The following is a 25662-nucleotide window of genomic DNA, read 5'->3' as shown; positions in this document are numbered from 1 at the left end:
CTTTCCTTAATGCGTTTGAGCCAATCAGTTGTGTTGTGACAAGGTAGGAGGGTATACAGAAGATGGCACTATTTGGTAAAAGACCAAGTCCATATTATGGCAAGAACAGCTCAAATAAGCAAAGAGAAACGACAGTCCATCATTACTTTAAGACAAACTCAGTCAATACTGAACATTTCAAGAACTTTGAAAGTTTCATCAAGTGCAGTCGCAAAAACCATCAAGCGCTATGATGAAACTGGCTCTCACGAGGACCACCACAGGAATGGAAGACCCAGAGTTACCTCTGCTGCAGAGGATAAGTTCATTAGAGTTACCAGCCTCAGAAATTGCAGCCCAAATAAATGCTTCACAGAGTTCAAGTAACAGACACATCTCAACATCAACTGTTCAGAGGGTACTGTGTGAATCAGGCCTTCATGGTCAAATTGCTGCAAAGAAACCACTCCTGAAAGACACCAATAAGAAGAAGAGACATGCTTGGGCCAAGAAACATGAGCAATGGACATTAGACCGGTGGAAAGTTGTCCTTTGGTCTGGAGTCCAAATTGGAGATCTTTGGTTCCAAACGTTGTTTCTTTGTGAGATGTGGTGTGGGTGAACGAATGATCTCCGTAAAGCATGGAGGGGAAGGTGTTATAGTGTGGGGGTGCTTTGCTGGTGACACTGTCTGTGATTTATTTAGAATTCAAGGCATACTTAACCAGCATGGCTACCACAGCATTCTGCAGCGATAAGCCATCCCATCTGGTTTGGACTGTCATTTGTTTGTCAACAGGACAATGACCCAACACACCTCCAGGCTGTGTAAGGGCTATTTTACCAAGAAGGAGAGTGATGGAGTGCTGCATCAGATGACCTGGCCTCCACAATCCCCCGACCTCAACCCAATTGAGATGGTTTGGGATGAGTCGGACGGCAGAGTGAAGGAAAAGCAGCCAACAAGTGCTCAGCATATGTGGAAACTGGTTGAGAGAATGCCAAGAGTGTGCAAAGCTTTCATCAAGGCAAAGAATCTCAAATATAAAATATATTTTGATTTGTTTAACACTTTTTTGGTTACTACATGATTCCATATGTGTTATTTCATAGTTTTGATGACTTCACTATTATTCTACAATGTAGAAAATAGTACAAATAAAGAAAAACCCTTGAATAAGTAGGTGTGCCAAACTTTTGACTTGTACTGTATGTATGCAAGCACTGACCATCCATGATATCAAAAGTATAGTTTTAACCATGTTATGAGGCTATAAGGTGTTTGTTTACATTTACTTTGTTTACCAACATTGGAGTATAATAAGCTTATATTTTGGGTTCTGATGGAGTATGACAGTTGAACTAAGCTCATTGGGCATTTATAATACTTTTCAAGAACCAATGCATTAATTTATAAGTAAAAAATGGATGTATCAACTAAGGCACAGGCGTCAAACTCATTCCATGGAGGGTTTTCTCTCCACCCTTGAACTCCCTTCACTTGGTTATCTAGGTCTTAATTGAAAGGAAAAAACTAAATCCCGCAGACACTCGGCCCTCCGTGGACTGAGTTTGACACCCCTGAACTAAGGATTCTAGCTTTAAAGATGCCCCATGGCACATATGCAGGATCAGCTTACCTTCCCAAAGGACTAAACTTCACCATTAGTGTGAAAACGCAAAACTGACCTTAGGTCATTGTCTAGGGGCAACTTCATTCTAGTCTTGGAGGGCCAGCCAGCGGAGGGCTCACTATGAATGCATACACTGACACCTGCTGGGTAACATAATACATTCCACACACCAACAAATATGATTCCCATTAGAATAACACGGGCCCATGTAGCTCAGTTGGTAGAGCATGGCGCTTGCAACGCCAGGGTTGTGGGTTCGTTTCCCACGGGGGGCCAGTATGAAAAAAGTATGAAAATGTATGCACTCACTAACTGTAAGTCGCTCTGGATAAGAGCGTCTGCTAAATGACTAAAATGTAAAATAGAGACAAATTATAGGCACACACCCATATAATTACAGGCTGTTTATCTGCTGAAATGAATACAGTGTAGCGGATACACCTGTTGGAATTGGGCACTGTACAACTTCACAGAATTATAACCTGTATCCTATTCCTTTTGGGTTCCTTCTAGCCAGACGTGATCCTTCACCGTTCCCTCTCCACCGCAAAATGACTCACCCAAGGACTCTCCAGCAAAGCGGATTGAGGAGCCGAAACATGTCCCGTCAGCGGATTTGAACTGCACGGGACTCAGATCTCCACAGGGATTTTTTTTTATTCTATCATTTACATGTTTATTATTATAATTTACCCTTAAGAAACTCCGAAACGTGTAACCCATCACCATGGGAATCTCAGAACTACTTGATAAACTTCGAGATCGCGCAGATACATTTCTAAATGAGAAAAACATTATGACAGATTTTCTTGGGAAACTGGAGGAGAAAACGGGGATCAAGAAAAAATGTATTGTCGTAGGTATGTCATTTCTTTGTAGCCTATTAGGAGGACACATTTGATGTGCATGAATAGATGATACCCGGATACCTAAATCGAAATATGATGTCTAATTATGTTTATGATGGCAACCTGAGTAGGCTGAATTGCATTGTAAACCTATGTTCGTTGAATGCACAACACATGTCGGTTAATCCTGGCTGTGAACACCAACTACAGGCAGCCAAATGGTAGGCCTATAAGCAAGAATAGGCTGTGGCCCACAGTTTGGTACTGACCAACAGGCGTGTTTCTTACACTCTCTCATCAGGGGAAACTCTACCACTGTAACATGAAATAAATCGACCTACTTAATAATATTATTTTTTATGACATATTTAGGATTAGCAATATTTTAATAGTGCAGTATTTTAATATACAATGCTACTGCTATTACTATGTAAACAAAAACAACCTAATTTACTTCAGAGACACTGTCAGAAATCCAACCACAGTGCCAAAACCATGCCATGTCTTGGTAGTTTCAGACTGTCCATTATGTCTAACGTGTCATTGTCAGCCTCCAGAGGAGGTAGGCAAGGCATGGGACAGGAGTGTATTCATGCCAGTGGGTGGTACTGATACTGCTCAGTGGAGGCTGTTGGGAGGAACTATAGGAGGATGGGCTCATTGTAATGGCTGGAATGGGATATATGTAATGGAGTCAAACATGTGGTTTTCATATCTTTGATGTGTATGATACTGTTCCAATAATTCCATTCCAGCCATTACAATGAGCACGTCCTCCTATAGCTCCTCCCACCAGCCTCCACTGATACTGATCCATGTCACATGTTGGTATTAGCCCTGGACAGCGCCACCATACTGAGCCATGTGCCCTTGTGCCATGAGTTCAGTTGTGATGATGTAGGCCTAGTTACCCGTGCCTGGTGCCCAATGGCACCCATCACAGGAGGTTGGTGGCTCAGTAATGGGGGAGAACAGGCTCGTGGTAATGACTGGAGCGCAATAGCCGGGATGGTAACAAATACATCAAACACATGGTTTCCATTCCATTTGCTACTCCTGTGGCACCCATATACTTCTTCTTGATACTGTTTTATTCAACAAGGAATAGTTGCCAGCATGCAAGCGAGAGTTGGCTCTGGGTGTAGAGATGAACAAGGCATCAACAAAGCCACAGTTACAACCTGGTCTCAGAGAATTTCGTATTATTCTGTACGTAAATCCGAGACACTACATTTAGTATGATTTGTTACGTATGTTTTTTTTAGAAATGTTAGCAAATGTATTAAAAATAAAAAACGGAAATATCCTATTTACATAAGTATTCATACCGTTTACTCAGTACTTTGTTGAAGCACCTTTGGCAGCGATTACAGACTTGAGTCTTCTTGGGGATGACGCTACAAGCCTGGCACACCTGTGTTTGGGGAGTTTCTCCCATTCTTCTCTGCAGATCCTCTCAAGCTCTGTCAGGTTGGATGGGGAGCGTCGCTGCACAGCTATTTTCAGGTCTCTCCAGAGATGTTTGATCGGGTTCAAGTCCGGGCTCTGGCTGGGCTCTGGCTGGGACACTCAAGGACATTCAGAGACTTGTCCCGAAGCCACTCCTACGTTGTCTTGGCTGTGTGCTTAGGGTCGTTGTCCTGTTGGAAGGTGAACCTTCGCCCCAGTCTAAGGTCCTGAGCACTCTGGAGCAGGTTTTCATCAAGGATCTGTACTTTGCTCCGTTCATCTTTCCCTCAATCCTGACTAGTCTCCCAGTCCCTGCCGCTGAAAAACATCCCCACAACATGATGCTGCCACCACCATGCTTCACCGTAGGGATGGTATTTCTCATGGTCTGAGAGTCCTTAAAGTGCCTTTTGGCAAACTCCAAGCGTGCTGTCATGTGCCTTTTGCGTCTGGCCACTCTACCATAAAGGCCTGATTGGTGGAGTGCTGCAGAGATGGAAGGTTCTCCCATCTCCACAGAGGAACTCTGGAGCTCTGTCAAAGTGACCATCGGGTTCTTGGTCACCTCCCTGACCAAGGCCCTTCTCCCCCAATTGCTCAGTTTGGCCGAGCGGCCAGTTCTAGGAAGAGTCATGGTGGTTCCAAATTTCTTCCATTTAAGAATGATGGAGGCCACTGTGTTCTTGGGAACCTTCAATGCTGTAGACATTTTTTGGTACCCTTCCCCAGATCTGTGCCTCGACACAATCCTGTCTCGAAGCTCTACGGACAATTCCTTCAACCTCATGGCTTGGTATTTGCTCTGACATGCACTGTCAACTATGGGACCTTATATAGACAGGTGTGTGCCTTTCCAAATCATGTCCAATCAATTGAATTTACCACAGGTGGACTCCAATCAAGTTGTAGAAACATCTCAAGGATGATCAATGGAAACAGGATTCACCCGAGCTCAATTTCAAGTCTCATAGCATTGGTCTGAATACTTACAGTGGGGGAAAAAAGTATTTAGTCAGCCACCAATTGTGCAAGTTCTCCCACTTAAAAAGATGAGAGAGGCCTGTAATTTTCATCATAGGTACACGTCAACTATGACAGACGAATTGAGAAAAAAAAATCCAGAAAATCCCATTGTAGGATTTTTAATGAATTTATTTGCAAATTATGGTGGAAAATATGTATTTGGTCACCTACAAACAAGCAAGATTTCTGGCTCTCACAGACCTGTAACTTCTTCTTTAAGAGGCTCCTCTGTCCTCCACTTGTTACCTGTATTAATGGCACCTGTTTGAACTTGTTATCAGTATAAAAGACACCTGTCCACAACCTCAAACAGTCACACTCCAAACTCCACTATGGCCAAGACCAAAGAGCTGTCAAAGGACACCAGAAACAAAATTGTAGACCTGCACCAGGCTGGGAAGACTGAATCTGCAATAGGTAAGCAGCTTGGTTTGAAGAAATCAACTGTGGGAGCAATTATTAGGAAATGGAAGACATACAAGACCACTGATAATCTCCCTCGATCTGGGAATCCACGCAAGATCTCACCCCGTGGGGTCAAAACGATCACAAGAAAGGTGAGCAAAAATCCCAGAACCACACGGGGGGACCTAGTGAATGACCTGCAGAGAGCTGGGACCAAAGTAACAAAGCCTACCATCAGTAACACACTACGCCGCCAGGGACTCAAATCCTGCAGTGCCAGACGTGTCCCCCTGCTTAAGCCAGTACATGTCCAGGCCCGTCTGAAGTTTGCTAAAGTGCATTTGGATGATCCAGAAGAGGATTAGGAGAATGTCATATGGTCAGATGAAACCAAAATATAAATTTTTGGTAAAAACTCAACTCGTCGTGTTTGGAGGACAAAGAATGATGAGTTGCATCCAAAGAACACCATGCCTACTGTGAAGCATGGGGGTGGAAACATCATGCTTTGGGGCTGTTTTTCTGCAAAGGGACCAGGACGACTGATTCGTGTAAAGGAAAGAATGAATGGGGCCATGTATCGTGAGATTTTGAGTGAAAACCTCCTTCCATCAGCAAGGGCATTGAAGATGAAATGTGACTGGGTCTTTCAGCATGACAATGATCCCAAACACACCGCCCGGGCAACGAAGGAGTGGCTTCGTAGAAGCATTTCAAGGTCCTGGAGTGGCCTAGCCAGTCTCCAGATCTCAACCCCATAGAAAATCTTTGGAGGGAGTTGAAAGTCCGTGTTGCCCAGCGACAGCCCCAAAACATCACTGCTCTAGAGGAGATCTGCATGGAGGAATGGGCCAAAATACCAGCAACAGTGTGTGAAAACCTTGTGAAGACTTACAGAAAACGTTTGACCTGTGTCATTGCCAACAAAGTGTATAAAACAAAGTATTGAGAAACTTTTGTTATTGACCAAATACTTATTTTCCACCATAATTTGCGAATAAAATCATAAAAAATCCTACAATGTGATTGTCTGGATTTTTTTCCTCATTTTGTCTGTCATAGTTGACGTGTACCTATGATGAAAATTACAGGCCTCTCTCATCTTTTTAAGTGGGAGAACTTGCACAATTTGTGGCTGACTATATACTTTTTTTCCCCACTGTACGTAAATAAGGTATTTCTGTTTTTTATTTTTAATAAATGTGCAAAAATGTCTAAAAACCGTTTTTCACTTTGTCATTATGGGGTATTATGTGTAGATTGATGAGGATTTTTTATTTATTTAATCCATTTTAGAATAAGGCTGTAACGTAAGAAAATGTGGGAAAAGTGAAGGGGTTTGAATACTTTCCAAATGCACTGTATAATACGAATTGTAATTGGTAACAAATCAAACGAAATGGGTGATGGACATCCACAAATTAATACATACCATACGAAACATAATATATCATACTTAATGTGGTATGGCTCATTTACGTACAGAATAATATGAAATGCTCTGACACCAGGTTGCAAAAACAACTGTAGCCTCCTGTAGACCTAAATATGAGAGTAGGCCGATGTATGTATGTGTCAGTTATGCATTGCTATCAAGACAGCTATGCATTTTGCATGGCATTCTACAGTTCTGTAAATCATTTACCATGAGTCAATAACAGCTTTTGAGACTCTTCTCATCATTTCAGTTAGAGTACTTACATTCTCATGAAGTAGCAGCAGTGGTGGAAAAAGGACTCAATTGTCATACTTGAGTAAAAGTAAAGATACCTTAATAGAAAATGACTCAAGTAAAAGTGAAAGTCACCCAGTAAAATATTACTTGAGTAAAAGTCAAAAAGTATTTGGTTTTAAATATACTTAAGTATCAAAAGTAAATGGAATTGTTAAAATGTACTTAAGTATCAAAAGTAAAAGTGAAAGTAGAAACCATTTCAAATTCCTTATATTAAGCAAACCAGAGGGCACACAATTTTAATTTTAATTTTAATTGACAGATAGCCAGGGGCACACACCAACACTCAGACATAATTTACAAATGAAGCATTTGTGTTTAGTGAATCCGCCAGATCAGAGGCAGTAGGGATGACCAGGGATGTTCTCTTGATAAGTGTGTGAATTGGACCATTTTCCTGTCCTGCTAAGCATTCAAAATGTAACAAGTACTTTTGTGTGTCAGGGAAAATGTATGGAGTATAAAGTACATTATTTTCTTTAGGAATGTAGTGAAGTAAAAGTAAAAGTTGGCAAAAATATAAATAGTAAAATACAGATTGTGACACTCTGGCTCCACGGACCTTGATATTTGAGCCAGGGTTGTTTAGTTTCATTGTTTGGGTGTATTTCTATGTTGGGGGATTTCTGGTTGTGCATTTTCTATGTTTGGTTAATTGTTCTTGATTAGTCGTATGACTCCCAATCGGAGGTAACGAGTGTCAGCTGTCGGCTCGTTATCTCTGATTGGGAGCCATATTTATACTGTGTGAGTTCACTTTGTGTGGTGGGTAATGTTTCTTTGTTGCTGTTAGTAGTATTCAGTATAGAACTTCACGGATCGTCATTTGTTGTTTTCTTCGTGGTTGCTTTAAGTTAATAAAATCATCATGTTCACTCGCAACGCTGCGCATTGGTCTCCTCCTTCAGACGGTCGTGACAGAATAACCCACCAAAAAGGACCAAGCAGCGCGTCCAGGAGCAAGGGGTCTGGACACAGGAGTTATGGATGCCTCCTAAGGACTTTTGGACATGGGAGGAGATTCGGGCTGGAAAGGGTCCTTGGGCACAACCGGAGGAACATCATCGCCCTCGTGAAGAGCTGGAGGCAGCTGCAGCCGAGAGGAGGTGGTCTGAGGAGGAATATCACCGCCCTCGTGAAGAGCTGAGGCAGCTGCAGCCGAGAGGAGGTGGTATGAAGAGGAAGCGCGGAGTCGAGGCTGGAAGCCGTGGTTACTCCCCAAAAATTTTTTGGGGGGCACATGAGCTTGGCGCCTGGGCAGCAGGAGGCTGCCACAGGGAGAAAAGGAGAGAAGGCTATCGGATTACGGGAGCCATTGGCGAGTAGAGGGAGGGAAGTTGTTGTGGCACGGCATGAGAGACTGAAGTGTGTTCCCAGTCTGGTCCGGTCCGTTCTTGATCCCCAGTTAAGGCCAGTGGTGGGTGTTCCCGGTACGGTCCGGCCTGTTCCTACTCCACGCACCAGGTCCACGATGTGCGTCGCCAGCCGGCCTGAACTGGCCGTCTGCCCAACGGCGCCTGAACTGCCCGTCTGCCCAACGCCGTCTGAACTGCCCGTCTGCCCAACGCCGTCTGAACTGCCCGTCTGCCCAACGACGCCTGAACTGCCCGGCTGCCCAACGCCGTCTGAACTGCCCGTCTGCCCAACGCCGTCTGAACTGCCCGTCTGTACTGAGCCTGCAAAGCCGCCCGTCTGCCATGAGCCTTCAGAGCCGTCCGCCAGACCGGGAGCCGCTAGAGCTCTCCGCCAGACAGGATCAGCCAGAGCCTTCCGCCAGACAGGATCAGCCAGAGCCTTCCGCTAGACAGGATCAGCCAGAGCCTTCCGCCAGACAGGAGCAGCCAGAGCCTTCCGCCAGACAGGAGCAGCCAGAGCCTTCCGCCAGACAGGAGCAGCCAGAGCCTTCCGTCAGACCGGATCAGCCAGAGCCTTCCGCCAGACAGGATCAGCCAGAGCCTTCCGCCAGCCATGAGCAGCCAGACCCGTCAGCCAGCCGCGAGCAGCCAGATCCGGTCAGCCAGCTCATGAGCAGCCAGATCCGTCAGCCAGCCATGAGCAGCCAGATCCGTCAGCCAGCCATGAGCAGCCAGATCCGTCAGCCAGCCATGAGCAGCCAGATCCGTCAGCCAGCCGCGAGCAACCAGATCCGTCAGCCAGCCACGAGCAGCCAGACCCGTCAGCCAGCCACGAGCAGCCAGACCCGTCAGCCAGCCATGAGCAGCCAGATCCGTCAGCCAGCCATGAGCAGCCAGATCCGTCAGCCAGCCACGAGCAGCCAGATCCGTCAGCCAGCCATGAGCAGCCAGATCCGTCAGCCCGCCAGGATCCGCCAGATCCGTCAGCCAGCCAGGATCCGCTAGAGCCGTCCTGCCAGGATCCGCCAGAGCCGTCCAGCCAGGATCCGCCAGAGCTGTCCAGCCAGGATCCGCCAGAACCGTCTAGCCAGGATCCGCCAGAGCCGTCCAGCCAGGATCCGCCAGAGCCGTCCCAGCCAGGATCCGCCAGAGCCGTCCAGCCAGGATCCGCCAGAGCCGTCCCAGCCAGGATCCGCCAGAGCCGCCCAGCCAGGATCCGCCAGAGCCGTCCAGCCAGGATCCGCCAGAGCCGCCAGCCAGGATCCGCCAGAGCCGTCCAGCCTGGATCCGCCAGAGCCGTCCCGCCAGGATCCGCCAGAGCCGTCCCGCCAGGATCCGCCAGGAGCCGTCCCCCGCCAGGATCCGCCAGAGCCAGCCAGCCAGGATCCGCCATCTAGTCAGGTACTGCCCCAGTCCGGTACTGCCCCGTAGTCCGGTGCCGCCCTTAATCCAGTGGGGTTTAGTTGGGGGTGGTCATGAGGAAGGGAATACGGAAGCGGATAGTGACTAAGGTGGGGTGGGGACCACGACCTGGGCCAGAGCCGCCACCAGGGACAGACGCCCACCCAGACCCTCCCCGAGACTGTGCTGGTGCGCCCGGAGGTCGCACCTTTAGGGGGGTAATGTGACACTCTGGCTCCACGGACCTTGATATTTGAGCCAGGGTTGTTTAGTTTCATTGTTTGGGTGTATTTCTATGTTGGGGATTTCTGGTTGTGCATTTTCTATGTTTGGTTAATTGTTCTTGATTAGTCGTATGACTCCCAATCGGAGGTAACGAGTGTCAGCTGTCGGCTCGTTATCTCTGATTGGGAGCCATATTTATACTGTGTGAGTTCACTTTGTGTGGTGGGTAATGTTTCTTTGTTGCTGTTAGTAGTATTCAGTATAGAACTTCACGGATCGTCATTTGTTGTTTTCTTCGTGGTTGCTTTAAGTTAATAAAATCATCATGTTCACTCGCAACGCTGCGCATTGGTCTCCTCCTTCAGACGGTCGTGACACAGATACCCCAAAAAACAACTTAAGTAGTACTTTAAAGTATTTGTACTGAAGTATTTTACACCACTGAATAGCAGTGCAATGCTTGATTAGGATATTTGTGCAGTATAAAGTTTGACCTCTCGTCATGTCTTTTCTGTTCTCGACAGGTGCAGTGTCTCTGACAGGACTGTATTTGATATACGGCTATGGCGCCTCCCTCCTCTGTAACATGATTGGTTTTGTGTATCCTGCTTATTACTCGTAAGTACAGTAGAAAACTAGCTTTAATGTTAAATGTATTTTGCATTAACTTAAAACTGTATGTCTTTATGTTTAGTACCAGTCAAAAGTTTGGACACACCTACTCATTCAAGGGTTTTTCTTTATTTTTACTATTTTCTACATACAGTGGGGGAAAAAGGTATTTAGTCAGCCACAAATTGTGCAAGTTCTCCCACTTAAAAAGATGAGAGAGGCCTGTAATTTTCATCATAGGTACACGTCAACTATGGCAGACAAGATGAGGAAAAAAATCCAGAAAATCACATTGTAGGATTTTTAATGAATTTATTTGCAAATTATGGTGGAAAATAAGTATTTGGTCAATAACAAAAGTTTCTCAATACTTTGTTATATACCCTTTGTTGGCAATGACACAGGTCAAACGTTTTCTGTAAGTCGTCACAAGGTTTTCACACACTGTTGCTGGTATTTTGGCCCATTCCTCCATGCAGATCTCCTCTAGAGCAGTGATGTTTTGGGGCTGTCGCTGGGCAACACAGACTTTCAACTCCCTCCAAAGATTTTCTATGGGGTTGAGATCTGGAGACTGGCTAGGCCACTCCAGGACCTTGAAATGCTTCTTACGAAGCCACTCCTTCGTTGCCCGGGCGGTGTGTTTGGGATCATTGTCATGCTGAAAGACCCAGCCACGTTTAATCTTCAATGCCCTTGCTGATGGAAGGAGGTTTTCACTCAAAATCTCACGATACATGGCCCCATTCATTCTTTCCTTTACACGGATCAGTCGTCCTGGTCCCTTTGCAGAAAAACAGCCCCAAAGCATGATGTTTCCACCCCCATGCTTCACAGTAGGTATGGTGTTCTTTGGATGCAACTCAGAATTATTTGTCCTCCAAACACGACGAGTTGAGTTTTTACCAAAAAGTTATATTTTGGTTTCATCTGACCATATGACATTCTCCCAATCCTCTTCTGGATCATCCAAATGCACTCTAGCAAACTTCAGACGGGCCTGGACATGTACTGGCTTAAGCAGGGGGACACGTCTGGCACTGCAGGATTTGAGTCCCTGGCGGCGTAGTGTGTTACTGATGATAGGCTTTGTTACTTTGGTTCCAGCTCTCTGCAGGTCATTCACTAGGTCCCCCCGTGTGGTTCTGGGATTTTTGCTCACCGTTCTAGTGATCATTTTGACCCCACGGGGTCAGATCTTGCGTGGAGCCCCAGATCGAGAAGATTATCAGTGGTCTTGTATGTCTTCCATTTCCTAATAATTGCTCCCACAGTTGATTTCTTCAAACCAAGCTGCTTACCTATTGCAGATTCAGTCTTCCCAGCCTGGTGCAGGTCTACAATTTTGTTTCTGGCATCCTTTGACAGCTCTTTGGTCTTGGTCATAGTGGAGTTTGGAGTGTGACTGTTTGAGGTTGTGGACAGGTGTCTTTTATACTGATAACAAGTTCAAACAGGTGCCATTAATACAGGTAATGAGTGGAGGACAGAGGAGCCTCTTAAAGAAGAAGTTACAGGTCTGTGAGAGCCAGAAATCTTGCTTGTTTGTAGGTGACCAAATACTTATTTTCCACCATAATTTGCAAATAAATTCATTAAAAATCCTACAATGTGATTTTCTGGATTTTTTCCCCTCATTTTGTCTGTCATAGTTGACGTGTACCTATGATAAAAATTACAGGCCTCTCTCATCTTTTTAAGTGGGAGAACTTGCACAATTGGTGGCTGACTAAATACTTTTTTTCCCCACTGTAGTAGAATAATAGTGAAGTAATCAAAACTATGAAATAACACATATGGAATCATGTAGTAACCAAAAAAGTGTTAAACAAATCAGAATATATTTTATATTTGAGATTCTTCAAAGTAGCCACCCTTTGCCTTGATGACAGCTTTGCACACTCTTGGCATTCTGTCAACTAGATTCATGAGGAATGCTTATCCAACAGTCTTGAAGGAGTTCCCACATATGCTGAGCACTTGTTGGCTGCTTTTCCTTCACGCTGCGGTCCAACTCTTCCCAAACCATCTCAATTGGGTTGAGGTCGGGTGATTGTGGAGGCAAGGTCATCTGATGCAGCACTCCATCACGCGCCTTCTTGGTCAAATAGCCCTTACACAGCCTGGAGGTGTGTTTTGGGTCATTGTCCTGTTGAAAAACAAATGATAGTCCCAGTAAGCGCAAACCAGATGGGATGGCGTATCGCTGCAGAATGCTGTGGTAGCGATGCTTGTTAAGTGTGCCTTGAATTCTAAATATATCTCTGACAGTGTCACCAGCAAAACACCCCCACACCATCAAACCTCCTCCTCCATGGTTCACGGTGGGAACCACACATGCAGAGATCATCCGTTCAACTAATCTGCGTCTCATAAAGACATGGCGGTTGGAACCAAAAATCTCAAATTTGGTCTCATCAGACCAAAGGACAGATTTCCACCGGTCTAATGTCTATTGCATGTGTTTCTTGGCCCAAGCAGGTCTATTGTTCTTATTGGTGTCCTTTAGTAGTGGTTTCTTTGCAGCAATTCGACCATGAAGGCCTGATTCACGCAGTCTCCTCTGAACAGTTGATGTTGAGATTTGTCTGTTACTTGAACTCTGTGAAGCATTTATTTGGGCTGCAATCTGAGGTGCAGTTAACTCTAATGAACTTGTCCTCTGCAGCAGAGGTAACTCTGGGTCTTCCTTTCCTGTGGTGGTCCTCATGAGAGCCAGTTTCATCATAGCGCTTACATTGACATTTTAGTCATTTAGCAGACGCTCTTATCCAGAGCGACTTACAGTTAGTGAGTGCATACATTATTATTATTATATTTTTTGTTTCATACTGGCCCCCCATGGGAAACGAACCCACAACCCTGGCATTGCAAACGCCATGCTCTACCAACTGAGCTACATCCCTGCCGGCCATTCCCTCCCCTACCCTGGACGACGCTGGGCCAATTGCCGCCCCATGGGTCTCCCGGTCGCGGCCGGCTACGACAGAGCCTGGATTCGAACCAGGATCTCTAGTGGCACAGCTAGCACTGCGATGCAGTGCCTTAGACCACTGCGTTACTCGGGAGAACGCTTGATGGTTTTTGCGTCTTTCAATGTTCTTGAAATTTTCCGTATTGACTGACCTTCATGTCTTAAAATAATGATGGATTGTCGTTTCTCTTTGCTTATTTGAGCTGTTCTTGCCATAATATGGACTTGGTCTTTTACCAAATAGGGCTATCTTCTGTATACCACCCCTACCTTGTCACAACACAACTGATTGGCTCAAATGCATTAAGAAGGAAAGGAATTCCACAAATTAACTTTTAAGAAGGCACACCTGTTAATTGAAGTGCATTCCAGGTGACTACATCATGAAGCTGGTTGAGAGAATGCTAGGAGTGTGCAAAGCTGTCATCAAGGCAAAGGGTGGCTACTTTGAAGAATCTCAATTATAAAATATATTTAGATTTGTTTAACACATTTCTGGTTACTACATGATTCCATATGTGTTATTTCATAGTTTTGATGTCTTCACTATTATTCTACAATGTAGAAAATAGTAAAAATAAATAAAAACCCTGGAATGAGTAGTTGTGTCCAAACTTTTGACTGGTACTGTACATCTACTTCTAATGTACACTACAGCAACTACCTAGAATTATTATAAAGGAACATGTTCAATTGCTTTCATGAGCTTTATCTCTCACTGCCCTGAGTTTAAGACAAGGGTTTAGCTGTCTTGGAATTAAGAACATTTCCAATAACCTTTTTTTCAATAATCTAATGTCTTCTTAACTTTTTGCTTATGGAGAAACATAAGACATTGCTCAAGAACATTTCCAATAACCTTTTTGAGGAATAGCAACTTTGCTTAACATTCTTATTAAGTATATAGTTATGTAAAAAATGGCAGTTAAGAAGAAATCTCTTCTTAAGAAGGTTTTGTGAATCTGTGCCCAGGACAGTATAAGGGCCTGATAGTATTATTTATTAGCCAGACCGTGTATGTATTGCCATGTTATGTTATGTAGTACCTTGCCTCAAGTAGGCTTATGTAATCTTGGTTAATGTTTCCACTCTTCCATGTAGAATCAAAGCCATCGAGGGCACAAACAAAGATGATGACACAAAATGGCTGACCTATTGGGTGGTCTACGGAATCTTCAGTGTGGGGGAATTCTTCTCTGACATCTTCCTTTATTGGTTTCCTTTCTACTATGCTTTCAAGGTAAGGAGAGCATCAGATTTATATTACACAGAAAGACACTATCTGTGTGCCCTATGTTCTAACCAAAAACTGCTTCAACTCACTCATTGCGACCAACCACTGACCTTACAATTACACTTTAATTCAAGATCACTATAGGCTACGGAATATGGCATATAACACATTAATAAGCAATTAACAAGCCATTATAAGCTAGCTATACATACAATTCATACGTTCCTGTCAACAAATTCTGGGTATGCTGTTAAATACCTGTCGTCAAACACATGTATTCATGGTTTATTATGCTCATGTAGGACTCATGCTTTGCTTATGTCGTTCCTACAGTATGTACTGCCCTTCAACGTGTCACTGATATTCCTGTTTTTCCCTCCCTCTTTCCCAGTACCTGTTCTTGTTGTGGTGCATGGCCCCCGTCAAATGGAATGGCTCTCAGATCCTGTACAACCGGCTGGTGCGACCCTTCTTCCTCAAGCACGAGGCCACTGTGGACAGCATGGTCAATGACCTCAGCTGGAAGGCCATGAACGCAGCCGAGTCCGTCACCAGAGAAGGTACAGAGGCTACCGGCGTCCCAGTCCAGAAACTGCTAGCTCCTAGCCCCATTGCACCACATGTACATCTCAAAGTGATATTTCACTCTGTTGAAGGATTAGCTTATTTTCCATTTTCGACTCCCCAGGGGTGTTAAACTAATTTTGCCCGGGGGCCGTATTCAGTCTTTAATAAGGTCCGGTGGCCGTACTGAAAATGTGTTATATTTCCTTGCTGTCCAAATTGGCAAAAAAGTGTCCTCTATATATCGTTTTCAGAATTGTCTATGCTCCCTGACTCTCTAGCTTTCATTTATGTGATTATTAGCAAGCTGGACACAGTCAAGAAATGTATGAATGTAGGTCCATTATCATTTCTAGAGTTTCTATTTGGTTTTAGTCATTTTAAAGTACAGTCGTGGTAAAAAGTTTTGAGAATGACACAAGTATTGGTCTTCACAAAGTTTGCTGCTTCAGTGTTTTTAGATATTTTTGTCAGATGTTACTATGGTATACTGAAGTATAATTACAAACATTCCATAAGTGCAAAACTTTTATTGACAATTACATTAAGTTTATGCAAAGAGTCAATATTTGCAGTGTTGACCCTTCTTTTTCAAGACCTCTGCAATCCGCCCTGGCATGCTGTCAATTAACTTCTGGGCCACATCCTGACTGATGGCAGCCCATTCTTGCATAATCAATGCTTGGAGTTTGTCAGAATTTGTGGTTTTTGTTTGTCCACCCGCCTCTTGAGGATTGACCACAAGTTCTCAATGGGATTAAGGTCTGGGGAGTTTCCTGGCCATGGACCCAAAATTTCGATGTTTTGTTCCCCGAGCCACTTAGTTATCACTTTTGCCTTATGGCAAGGTGCTCCATCATGCTGGAAAAGGCATTGTTCGTCACCAAACTGTTCTTGGATGGTTGGGAGAAGTTGCTCTCGGAGGATGTGTTGGTACGATTCTTTATTCATGGCTGTGTTCTTAAGCAAAATTGTGAGTGAGCCCACTCCCTTGGCTGAGAAGCAACCCCACACATGAATGGTCTCAGGATGCTTTACTGTTGGCATGACACAGGACTGATGGTAGCGCTCACCTTGTCTTCTCCGGACAAGCTTTTTTCCGGATGCCTCAAACAATCGGAAAGGGGATTCATCAGAGAAAATGACTTTACCCCAGTCCTCAGCAGTCCAATCCCTGTACCTTTTGCAGAATATCAGTCTGTCCCTGATGTTTTTCCTGGAGAGAAGTGGCTTCCTCTCTGCCCTTCTTGACACCAGGCCATCCTCCAAAAGTCTTCCCCTCACTGTGCGTGCAGATGCACTCACACCTGCCTGCTGCCATTTTGAGCAAGTTCTGCACTGGTGGTTCCCCGATCCCGCAGCTGAATCAACTTTAGGAGACGGTCCTGGCACTTGCAGGACTTTCTTGGGCGCCCTGAAGCCTTCTTCACAACAATTGAACCTCTCTCCTTGAAGTTCTTGATGATCCGATAAATGGTTGATTTAGGTGCAATTTTACTAGCAGCAATATCCTTGCCTGTGAAGCCCCTTTTGTGCAAAGCAATGATGACGGCACGTGTTTCCTTGCAGGTAACCATGGTTAACAGAGGAAGAACAATGATTTCAAGCACCACCCTCCTTTTAAAGCTTCCAGTCTGTTATTCTAACTCAATCAGCATGACAGAGTGATCTCCAGCCTTGTCCTCATCAACACTCTCTGTCACGATCGTTATAAACAGAGGACCAAGGCGCAGCGTGATAGGCGTATATACTTTATTAAATGTACAACAACACGAACCAAAACAACAAAACAAACGATACGTGAAGTCCTGGGTTAAACACAAACCTTCCGGAACAAGATCCCACAAAAAACAGTGCCAAACAGGCTGCCTAAGTATGTCCCCAATCAGAGACAACAAGCAACAGCTGCCTCTGATTGGGAACCACCCTGGCTAACATAGAAATACATGAACTAGAACAAAACATAGAAAATAACACATAGAAAATCCACACCCTGGCTCAACATATAAGAGTCCCCAGAGCCAGGGCGTGACAGTACCCCCCCCCCAAAGGCGCGGACTGCGACCGTGCCAACCAAACACAAGAGGGTAGGGGCTGGGTGGGCATTCCGCCTCGGAGGCCACTCTCTCTCTACCCCCCCGTAGCGCCCCATGTCTGGTCTGGCCCCGCTGGCCGGAGCTGGACTGGACATCGGTGGAGCGGATTGCTCTGGCTCCGGTGTGGAGCAGCTGACCGGTGCCGGACCAGGCACCGGTGGAACAGGCACGGACCGTGCCGGACTGATGACGCGCACCACTGTCTTGGTGCGGGGAGCAGGAACGGGCTGGCGACGCGCACCACTGGCTTGGTGCGGGGAGCAGGAACGGGCCGGACCGGGCTGGCGACGCGCACCACTGGCTTGGTGCGGGGAGCAGGAACAGGCCGGACCGGGCTGGCGACGCGCACCACTGGCTTGGTGGGGGGAGCAGGAACAGGCCGGACCGGGCTGGCGACGCGCACCACTGGCTTGGTGCGGGGAGCAGGAACAGGCCGGGCTGGACTGGGAACACGCACCATAGGCTTGGTGCGGGGAGCAGGGACGGGCCGGGCTGGACTGGGAACACGCACCATTGGCTTGGTGCGGGGAGCCGGAACGGGCCGGGCCGGACTGGGAACACGCACCATTGGCTTGGTGCGGGGAGCAGGAACAGGCCGGGCTGGACTGGGAACACGCACCATTGGCTTGGTGCGGGGAGCCGGAACGGGCCGGGCCGGACTGTGGATACGCACCACTGGCTTGGTGCGGGGAGCAGGAATGGGCCGGGCCGGACTGGGAACACGCACCACTGGCTTAGTGCGAGGAGAAGGAATGGGTCGGGCCGTACTGGGAACATGCACCACTAACTTAGTGCGGGGAGCAGGAACGGGCCGGACCATACTGGGAACACACACCACTGGCCTTGTGCGGGAAGCAGGAATGGGTTGAGCCGTACTGGGAACACGCACCACTGGCTTAGTGCGGGGATCAGGAACGGGCCGGACCGGACTGGTGACACACACCACTTGCTTGGTGCGAGGAGCGGGACTGGGTTTCCTCATAAACCTCCGCTCCCTCTGCTGCCTACTCAGTTCCTCTCGCCGTGCCTCTACACTCTCCTTCTCCCTTAACGCCTCCTGTAGCTCCTCCCTCTGACCAATTAACTCCTGCTCCCTCTGGACCAATAGCCCCCGTAACCTGGTGGCCTCCTCTCCTAGTCTGCAGATACGCCCTGTCGCTGCCTCCTGCTGCCCCGTCGTCCACGCCGTGTGCCCCCCCCCCCCAAATTTTCTTGGGGTTGCCTCTCGGGTGTCCGTCGTTGGCACGGTTGGCGCCGTTTCTCCTCTCCTGCCTGGGCATTTTCATTCATCGCCCTCCGGTAACGGACGGCCTCCTCCTCCGTGATTCTCCCCCAACCGAGGAGGACATCTACTAACGTAACCTCCGGCGTTTGCTCCTGGACACGCTGCTTGGTCCTCTTTTGGTTGGGATCTTCTGTCACGATCGTCATAAGAAGCGGACCAAGGCGCAGCGTAATATGCGTACATATTTTAATGAGTACTTTATGCCAATAACAAAACAACAAACGATACGTGAAGTCTACAGGTTCACCAACACAAACCTATGCAGAACAAGATCCCACAATAAACTAGTGCCAACCGGCTGCCTAAGTATGGTTCCCAATCAGAGACAACGGGAATCAGCTGCCTCTGATTGGGAACCACCCTGGCCAACATAGAAACACGAACTAGAACCAAACATAGAAATTACAACATAGACACTACACACCCTGGCTCAACATTAAAGAGTCCCCAGAGCCAGGGCGTGACACTCTCACCTGTATTAACGAGAGAATCACTGACATGATGTCAGCTGGTCCTTTTGTGGCAGGGCTGAAATGCAGTGGAAATGTTTTTATGGGATTAAATTCATTTTCATGGCAAAGAGGGACTTTGCAATTAATTGCAATTCATCTGATCACTCTTCATAACATTCTGTAGTATATGCCAATTGCAATCTTAAAAACTGAGGCAGCAGACTTTGTGAAAATTAATATTTGTGTCCCCAAAGAAAATATTCAAATTCAGTGGCGGTCGGTGCCTTTTAAAATGAGGGAGGATAATTTTTTTTATGAGCATGGCCTTATTTCTATTACATTTACATTTACGTCATTTAGCAGACACTCTTATCCAGAGTGACTTACAGTTAGTGAGTGCATAATTTGTTTTTTCATACTGGCTCCCCGTGGGAATCGAACCCACAACCCTGGCATTGCAAGTGCCATGCTCTACCAACTGAGCTACACGGGACATATTGGATGACTGTCATTCATATTCCATTCACCCAGCTCAATGTAACTTCGATAGGTTAGGCTACTACATGATCCTCGAATTTACCCTGTACCCATCATGAGGTTGCTACAACCTAGCCTATGAATGAAAGTTTACAACGTAGGTGCACAGGTCGAGATAATTTTCAGTAATCAAGTTGACAGAAAGTGACACATTCAACACCGCCTTGCATACTCTTGCCTGCATCTTGTGATGAGGTGATTTTGAAGGAGTCAGGCGCAGGAGGGTAAATCACAGAATAACTGGATTTATTCTGAACCACAGAGTTACGCAGTAATATGTATAAACACTCCAGTGCGCAAAACAGGCGCACTGGAAAATACAAGGCACACAGGGAATATTCCCACCGATACAAATTACACGGAGCTCCACCGAGCTTCTCTCTCCTCCACAATAAACAATCACACACAAAGACAAGGGGGCAGAGGGAACATGTATACAGGTACTGATGAGGTGATATGAACCAGGTCTGTGTAATAAACAAGACAAAACAAATGGAATGATGAGATGAGGAGCGGCAGTGGCTAGAAGGCCGGTGACGACGAACGCCGAAGCCTGCCCGAACAAGGAGAGGAGGCAGCCTCGGAGGAAGTCGTGACACATCTAGTTAATCTAGGGTGTAAACATTAGTCCAACAGTTGCAAATGAGCGTTTCTATTGGACAAATTCAGGTATGTTTATCCCCATTTTGTTCCGCTTGCTTCTGTTTAAGAAACATTTTTCAACAGAATCGGCGGAATGAATACACCCTTGATCACACGCAGTTCACTTTCATAGCAGCCACATAAAAACAGCATGATCACTTTGCTCGTTGTATATATAATTCCTTCTCGCAACTATCTACGCGCTCTCCTCCTCTCATCTTTTCCCTTCGCAGTGCACGACACATCAGCTGTCTGTGACCAGGCGAAAAAACCTTCTCCAAACCAAACCTTCATATCATGACCGCTAATCGCGACAAACAGCCTACATCGTTGTCGCATCATAGTCAACTAGAACTACTAGAACTATCACGTTAGTAAACCCACTACAATCATGCAGTACAGTGTACAGTCAGAAAACAGTTTAGCAGTTACACTGGCGGGCCCCGATGGCAATAAATTAATAAAACCAAAAGCTTACCTTGACTTAGAAGAGTTCCAGTGTTGGATAGCCATAGCCAGCTAGCTAACATAGCATCCCTCTCTGTTTGAGCCGGGTGTTTGAATAGGCTAAACTAGCTAGCTGCATTTGCTAGCTAAGTGAAAGTGAAAGTAAAAATAAATACAACCAAATATATTGTAGCTAGCTCCATCTCTCTGCTGCTTATTTTGGAATAAATTAATTTGTTAAAAACTGTTCAACTATTGTCTTTCTCTCTGTTTGAGTCAACTACTCACCATATTAGCTGTAGCTTATGCTTTCAGTGGTAGATTCATTATCTGATCTTTTGATTGGGTGGACAACATGTCAGTTCATGCTCTAATAGGTTGGAGGACGTCCTCCGGAAGTTTTTTTACTGTGTAAGTCTATGGAAGTGGGTGAGAACCATGAGCCTCCTAGGTTTTGTATTGAAGTCAATGTACCCATTTACATTTTAGTCATTTAGCAGACGCTCTTATCCAGAGCGACTTACAGTTAGTGAATACATATATATTTTTTATACTGGCCCCCGTGGGAATCGAACCCACAACCCTGTCGTTGCAAACTCCATGCTCTATCAACTGAGCTACATCCCTGCCGGCCATTCCCTCCCCTACCCTGGACGCACGGGCCAATTGTGCGCCGCCCATGAGTCTCCCGGTCGCGGCCGGCTGCGACAGAGCCTGGATTCGAACCAGGATCTCTAGTGGCACAGTTAGCACTGCGATGCAGTGCCTTAGACCACTGCGCCACTCAGGAGACAAGCTAGCTGTCCTCCGGCTACACCATGGTGCTACCCTACAGAGTGCTGCTGAGGCTTCTGTAGACCTTCTTGGCAAAACAGTGTGTTTTAATCAATTATTTGGTGACGTGAATATATTTTGTATAGTTTGATCTAAAAATGATAACTTTTTTAATGTTTCACTATTGATATTTTTCTGAAATTCACTGAGGAGGATGGTCCTCCCCTTCCTCCTCTGAGGAGCCTCCACTGTTCCAATTATTATTGCTATTATTATTCTGCTTATGTTTGACACACACATCAGAGGCCAAAGTCTTACCCAGCACATCAGATTCACCTGTATGTAAAACAAACGGTTTATTTCCGTAACAAACTCATTATTACTTTATTTCCTTGGCCCCTAGTTACTCCCTAACACCCCTCCAGCTCAGCTAGCATAGTCCCACTATTAGTTTGCTTGCAAGTTAGATGTGCCTGTGAGTTGTTTAGGGTGTTGTCGTTTCTTCCAAAACTGTTTTTAAAATTTGCTAGCTGGTTATTAACCAACTTCCAGAAACTCGTGGCTAGCATGTTTGGAGAATGTAGAAATGCTAATGACAACGGATTGTATCAGTTAGCAGTGCATTTAAAAGCCTGCCCAATATATTGCACCATATTTAGCTACATAGCTATTTTCTCTCTGCAGTCCCTAAGTAACTTGGTATTCCACAGTATAAATCCTATTAGAGAGCTGTGTGTAAACAATGAGGATAGAATCAATGTGCTGTAGGCTACTGGCAAATGGTCTAGCAGGGATTAACATTGTCGGCTGAGGTCATCGGCAGCTTATGACAGGTAGACGAAAGGATGGCAGGAACCAGGTCAGCTGATATAAATAGATCTAGCTATAAGAGGTAATCTGTTGAAAGAATGCATACTTACTGTAAGAATAATGTAAAGTATACGGAACAATCTAATTAGCCTAAATATTGCGATCCGTTTAATTTTCAGTAAAAACAGAGCTATTCTGTTGTGTGTGCGTGCGTGCGCACGTGTGTGTGTGTGTGTGTGTTTCAGCCTTGATTGTTTGTATAAAAAATTTTTCAATTGCTTTTGCAATATCATGTGCATAGATTGCTCACTTGTTTCTGAAGGAACCTTTATGTCTCTTTGTTTGCATGTCTCTTTCTCTCTTTCCTGTCTGGCCTCAGTCCTTCAAACACTGGTGAAAAACAACACTATACAACAAGCATCAGAGGCCAAAGTCTTACCCAGCACATCAGATTCACCTGTATGTAAAACAAACGGTTTATTTCCGTAACAAACTCATTATTACTTTATTTCCTTGGCCCCTAGTTACTCCCTAACACCCCTCCAGCTCAGCTAGCATAGTCCCACTATTAGTTTGCTTGCAAGTTAGATGTGCCTGTGAGTTGTTTCGCTTAGATCATGAAAAGAGCTTACGAAGAAAAACCTCCAAAAGGACTAATTCGAGGCAGAAAGGAATTGGAGCACTCAACAAGAGATGAATTTATTATTAGCTCACTTTACTCCGTTGTTCAGGATGAGCATAAAGGTGACTGATCTCATCCTGAACAATGGTTCCCTTTCTTGGCTTGTGACACTCCCATTGCTAATGTGAATTGATAAGCTTATGTACATATTATCTAAATTGAAAAATCGTCCCAATATCTCCACTCCAAGTCACTTCAATGAGAATAGGCCCTTAGTCCTTTAGGAAGTTTTTCTTGGTAAGCCCCCTTTTCATGATTTTTGTCATTTTTGTTGAGCACCCCTCCTTTCCTTTGTTTGCTGAAGCACAGAGGCCCACCTGAACACTTGTTTCCCCTAGTATGTGTTGTCTATTCCCTCTATTGTAACCTTATGCAAACCACTCCTTCATTCTAGTCGCTTGTCAATCCCTTAATGAACATAGCAGTAGAAAATCTTAATTTGTATATCCCATTTGATTGCTATTATTTGTCAAAAACAGAAGATGAAAACACCAGGTGGGATTGAAAGTCAAAACACTATTGAAAGTGCTTGTCATTGTATGGCGCACTTCGGCTGGTAAATGTTGTTGGTGTGATCGTTCCTGAGCGGTTCCTCTGTAGAGACGTGCAGAAGTTAATGGGGGTGCTAACTAACTAATCCCTCTCCTCTGTGGACAATGGATACTGATAATGCTGCCATGAGTATTTTTCTCTTTCTGCAAGCCTTGAATATGGGTCTATTGTACATTCAGTTTTGTGAGTGCCTTGTTGAAGGAAATGCAGTAGCAAGCACAGCCTCAACACAAAATAAGCTTTCAAATATGGTTTGTCAGAGATTTTAGCACAGCAACCAGATGGTGAGGTCTGGATTTGAGGGCTGTTTTCTGAAGAAAGAAAAGAAGGATATAAATCAGCAAATCCCGCTTGTGAAGAACACATGTCTGGTTTAAAGCTTCTCCCATGATTCCCTCTTCAGGGTCTTATCTAGAACCACTTCAACAGGCATTATCTGAGCTGTGAAAAGAGGTAGTCGACCATCGGCCAATTTGCCAATATTTTAATGATGCTAAACCTATGCTTCCCACTGCTTTGTTTCCCTTTCATAACATGGTTGTAAAGCTCTTTTGAAAATAATTCCTCCTCATTGTCTTGTCTGGTCTTATTCCATGTCTGTTCATAAGATGATCAATGAGTTGATATACAATGAACCCAAAGTAGACTAATGGTAAGTGACACACAGTGATACTGTGCACAGGATCACTCACTGTATTCACCTGGTCAACCACAACGGCAGTGGCTGGATCTGGTGGCATAGATAGATTACTAATTGCATTAACCAAATGCTCTAACCTATTAAAGGCATAGTTCAATCCAAAGTTTGTCAGTTGTTTTCAGACTTCCAATGTTGTCTTACATGGATGTGGATATGAGTCCATGTCCCATGCCATCATTGTGTAGACCCAGCTATGCCTCAATTCCAAATGTATAATACAGATATAGGCATGGTCTACTTTCGACATAAAACTACCTTTGGGATTTGAAAGTATCTTACAAAATTAGATTTTGTGAACTATGAGCAACTTTGAGTGAACTATGAGCAAGTGTATTTCATTATATTTACAGACCCACAGGTAGAGGCATCCAACCACGACATGTTTGTGATGGTACTGAAGACAGCAAACCAAACCATGCCAGAATCACCGGAAGGACTTTGGTTTCCATGTTGACTTGCAAACTGCTGAACCACTTATACTTGATGTCCTATGGTGGGAAAACGATGAAACAAGTCTGACAGAGATGGGATACCATTACACAGACAGATAACGGGACAGGAAAAAAACATAACCAAGTTAAAATGCTGCTGCTTCATATCGACCAAAACCATCGCAGCTGAAAATCACTTCACAGTCGCGTGATCGCGTGGCCGTGTGTCTGGTCAATTGAATGCAATGCAATGTCTGATATTTTGACCATCTCATCACCTGATTAGAGTAATGGAATTTGACTTGTATGTCTTTGCTTTACAATCAATGTCCTTGTCCTCCGATGAGGGAGCGTGTGGGCTCAACGCTTCAAAAATAGCCCACAGTGTTCTAGTCTTAGACTTCTTTGTTTTTGTTTTCACAGACTTCATCGTGCTGAATGGAATATTTATTTATTGTTGTCTTTTGTTTCTCTCTTTTTGTCTTGTAAAGTTGTATTTTAGTCAGATCTAGGCTGTATTAAAAGGAAATTGCCACATACCTCTACTGTAAGTTAGATTTTAATGCAGTGGGTCTTGGAATCCTAGTGAGATATTTTTCCAATGGTAAATACTAGTACAATGTATTTAACCAATCATTTAAAGGGAATGAGAAACGGAGTAAGTGCTACTTTTGGTAGTTATGAGTTAGCTATGCAATAAGTTATTTCATTAACATTCCATTATTATTATTATTATTATTATTATTATTATACATGTACATATGTTGTACTCTCAAAAGCACAAAGTTGTACCACCTGTGTATGAATAAAAGTGTC

At 44.9% G+C, this 25662-nt stretch overlaps 1 protein-coding gene across 1 annotated transcript; it reads left to right on the top strand.

The window, feature by feature from the left end:
* The first annotated feature begins 2199 nt into the window (after positions 1-2199).
* Positions 2200-25652, top strand: LOC121577239 (receptor expression-enhancing protein 6-like). The gene is made up of 7 exons (XM_041891000.1): positions 2200-2473; positions 10579-10672; positions 14742-14880; positions 15266-15434; positions 22861-22940; positions 24324-24367; positions 24766-25652. The coding sequence occupies exons 1-6, from the start codon at positions 2341-2343 to the stop codon at positions 24363-24365; spliced, it is 657 nt and encodes a 218-aa protein (XP_041746934.1). The 5' UTR covers positions 2200-2340; the 3' UTR covers positions 24366-24367; positions 24766-25652.
* Positions 25653-25662: the final 10 nt, after the last annotated feature.

The sequence above is a fragment of the Coregonus clupeaformis genome, chromosome 11 (genome assembly GCF_020615455.1).
Source record: "Coregonus clupeaformis isolate EN_2021a chromosome 11, ASM2061545v1, whole genome shotgun sequence".
NCBI lineage: Eukaryota > Metazoa > Chordata > Actinopteri > Salmoniformes > Salmonidae > Coregonus > Coregonus clupeaformis.
This window is presented reverse-complemented; position numbering and strand designations above follow the sequence as displayed.

Coding starts and splice junctions, on each gene's coding strand:
- LOC121577239 (XM_041891000.1), top strand. CDS start 2,341: ATGGGAATCTCAGAACTACTTGATAAACTTCGAGATCGCGCAGATACA. Junction 10,673..14,741: donor GTGTATCCTGCTTATTACTC/GTAAGTACAGTA, acceptor TCTTCCATGTAG/AATCAAAGCCATCGAGGGCA. Junction 22,941..24,323: donor CCAGCACATCAGATTCACCT/GTATGTAAAACA, acceptor TCTGTTCATAAG/ATGATCAATGAGTTGATATA.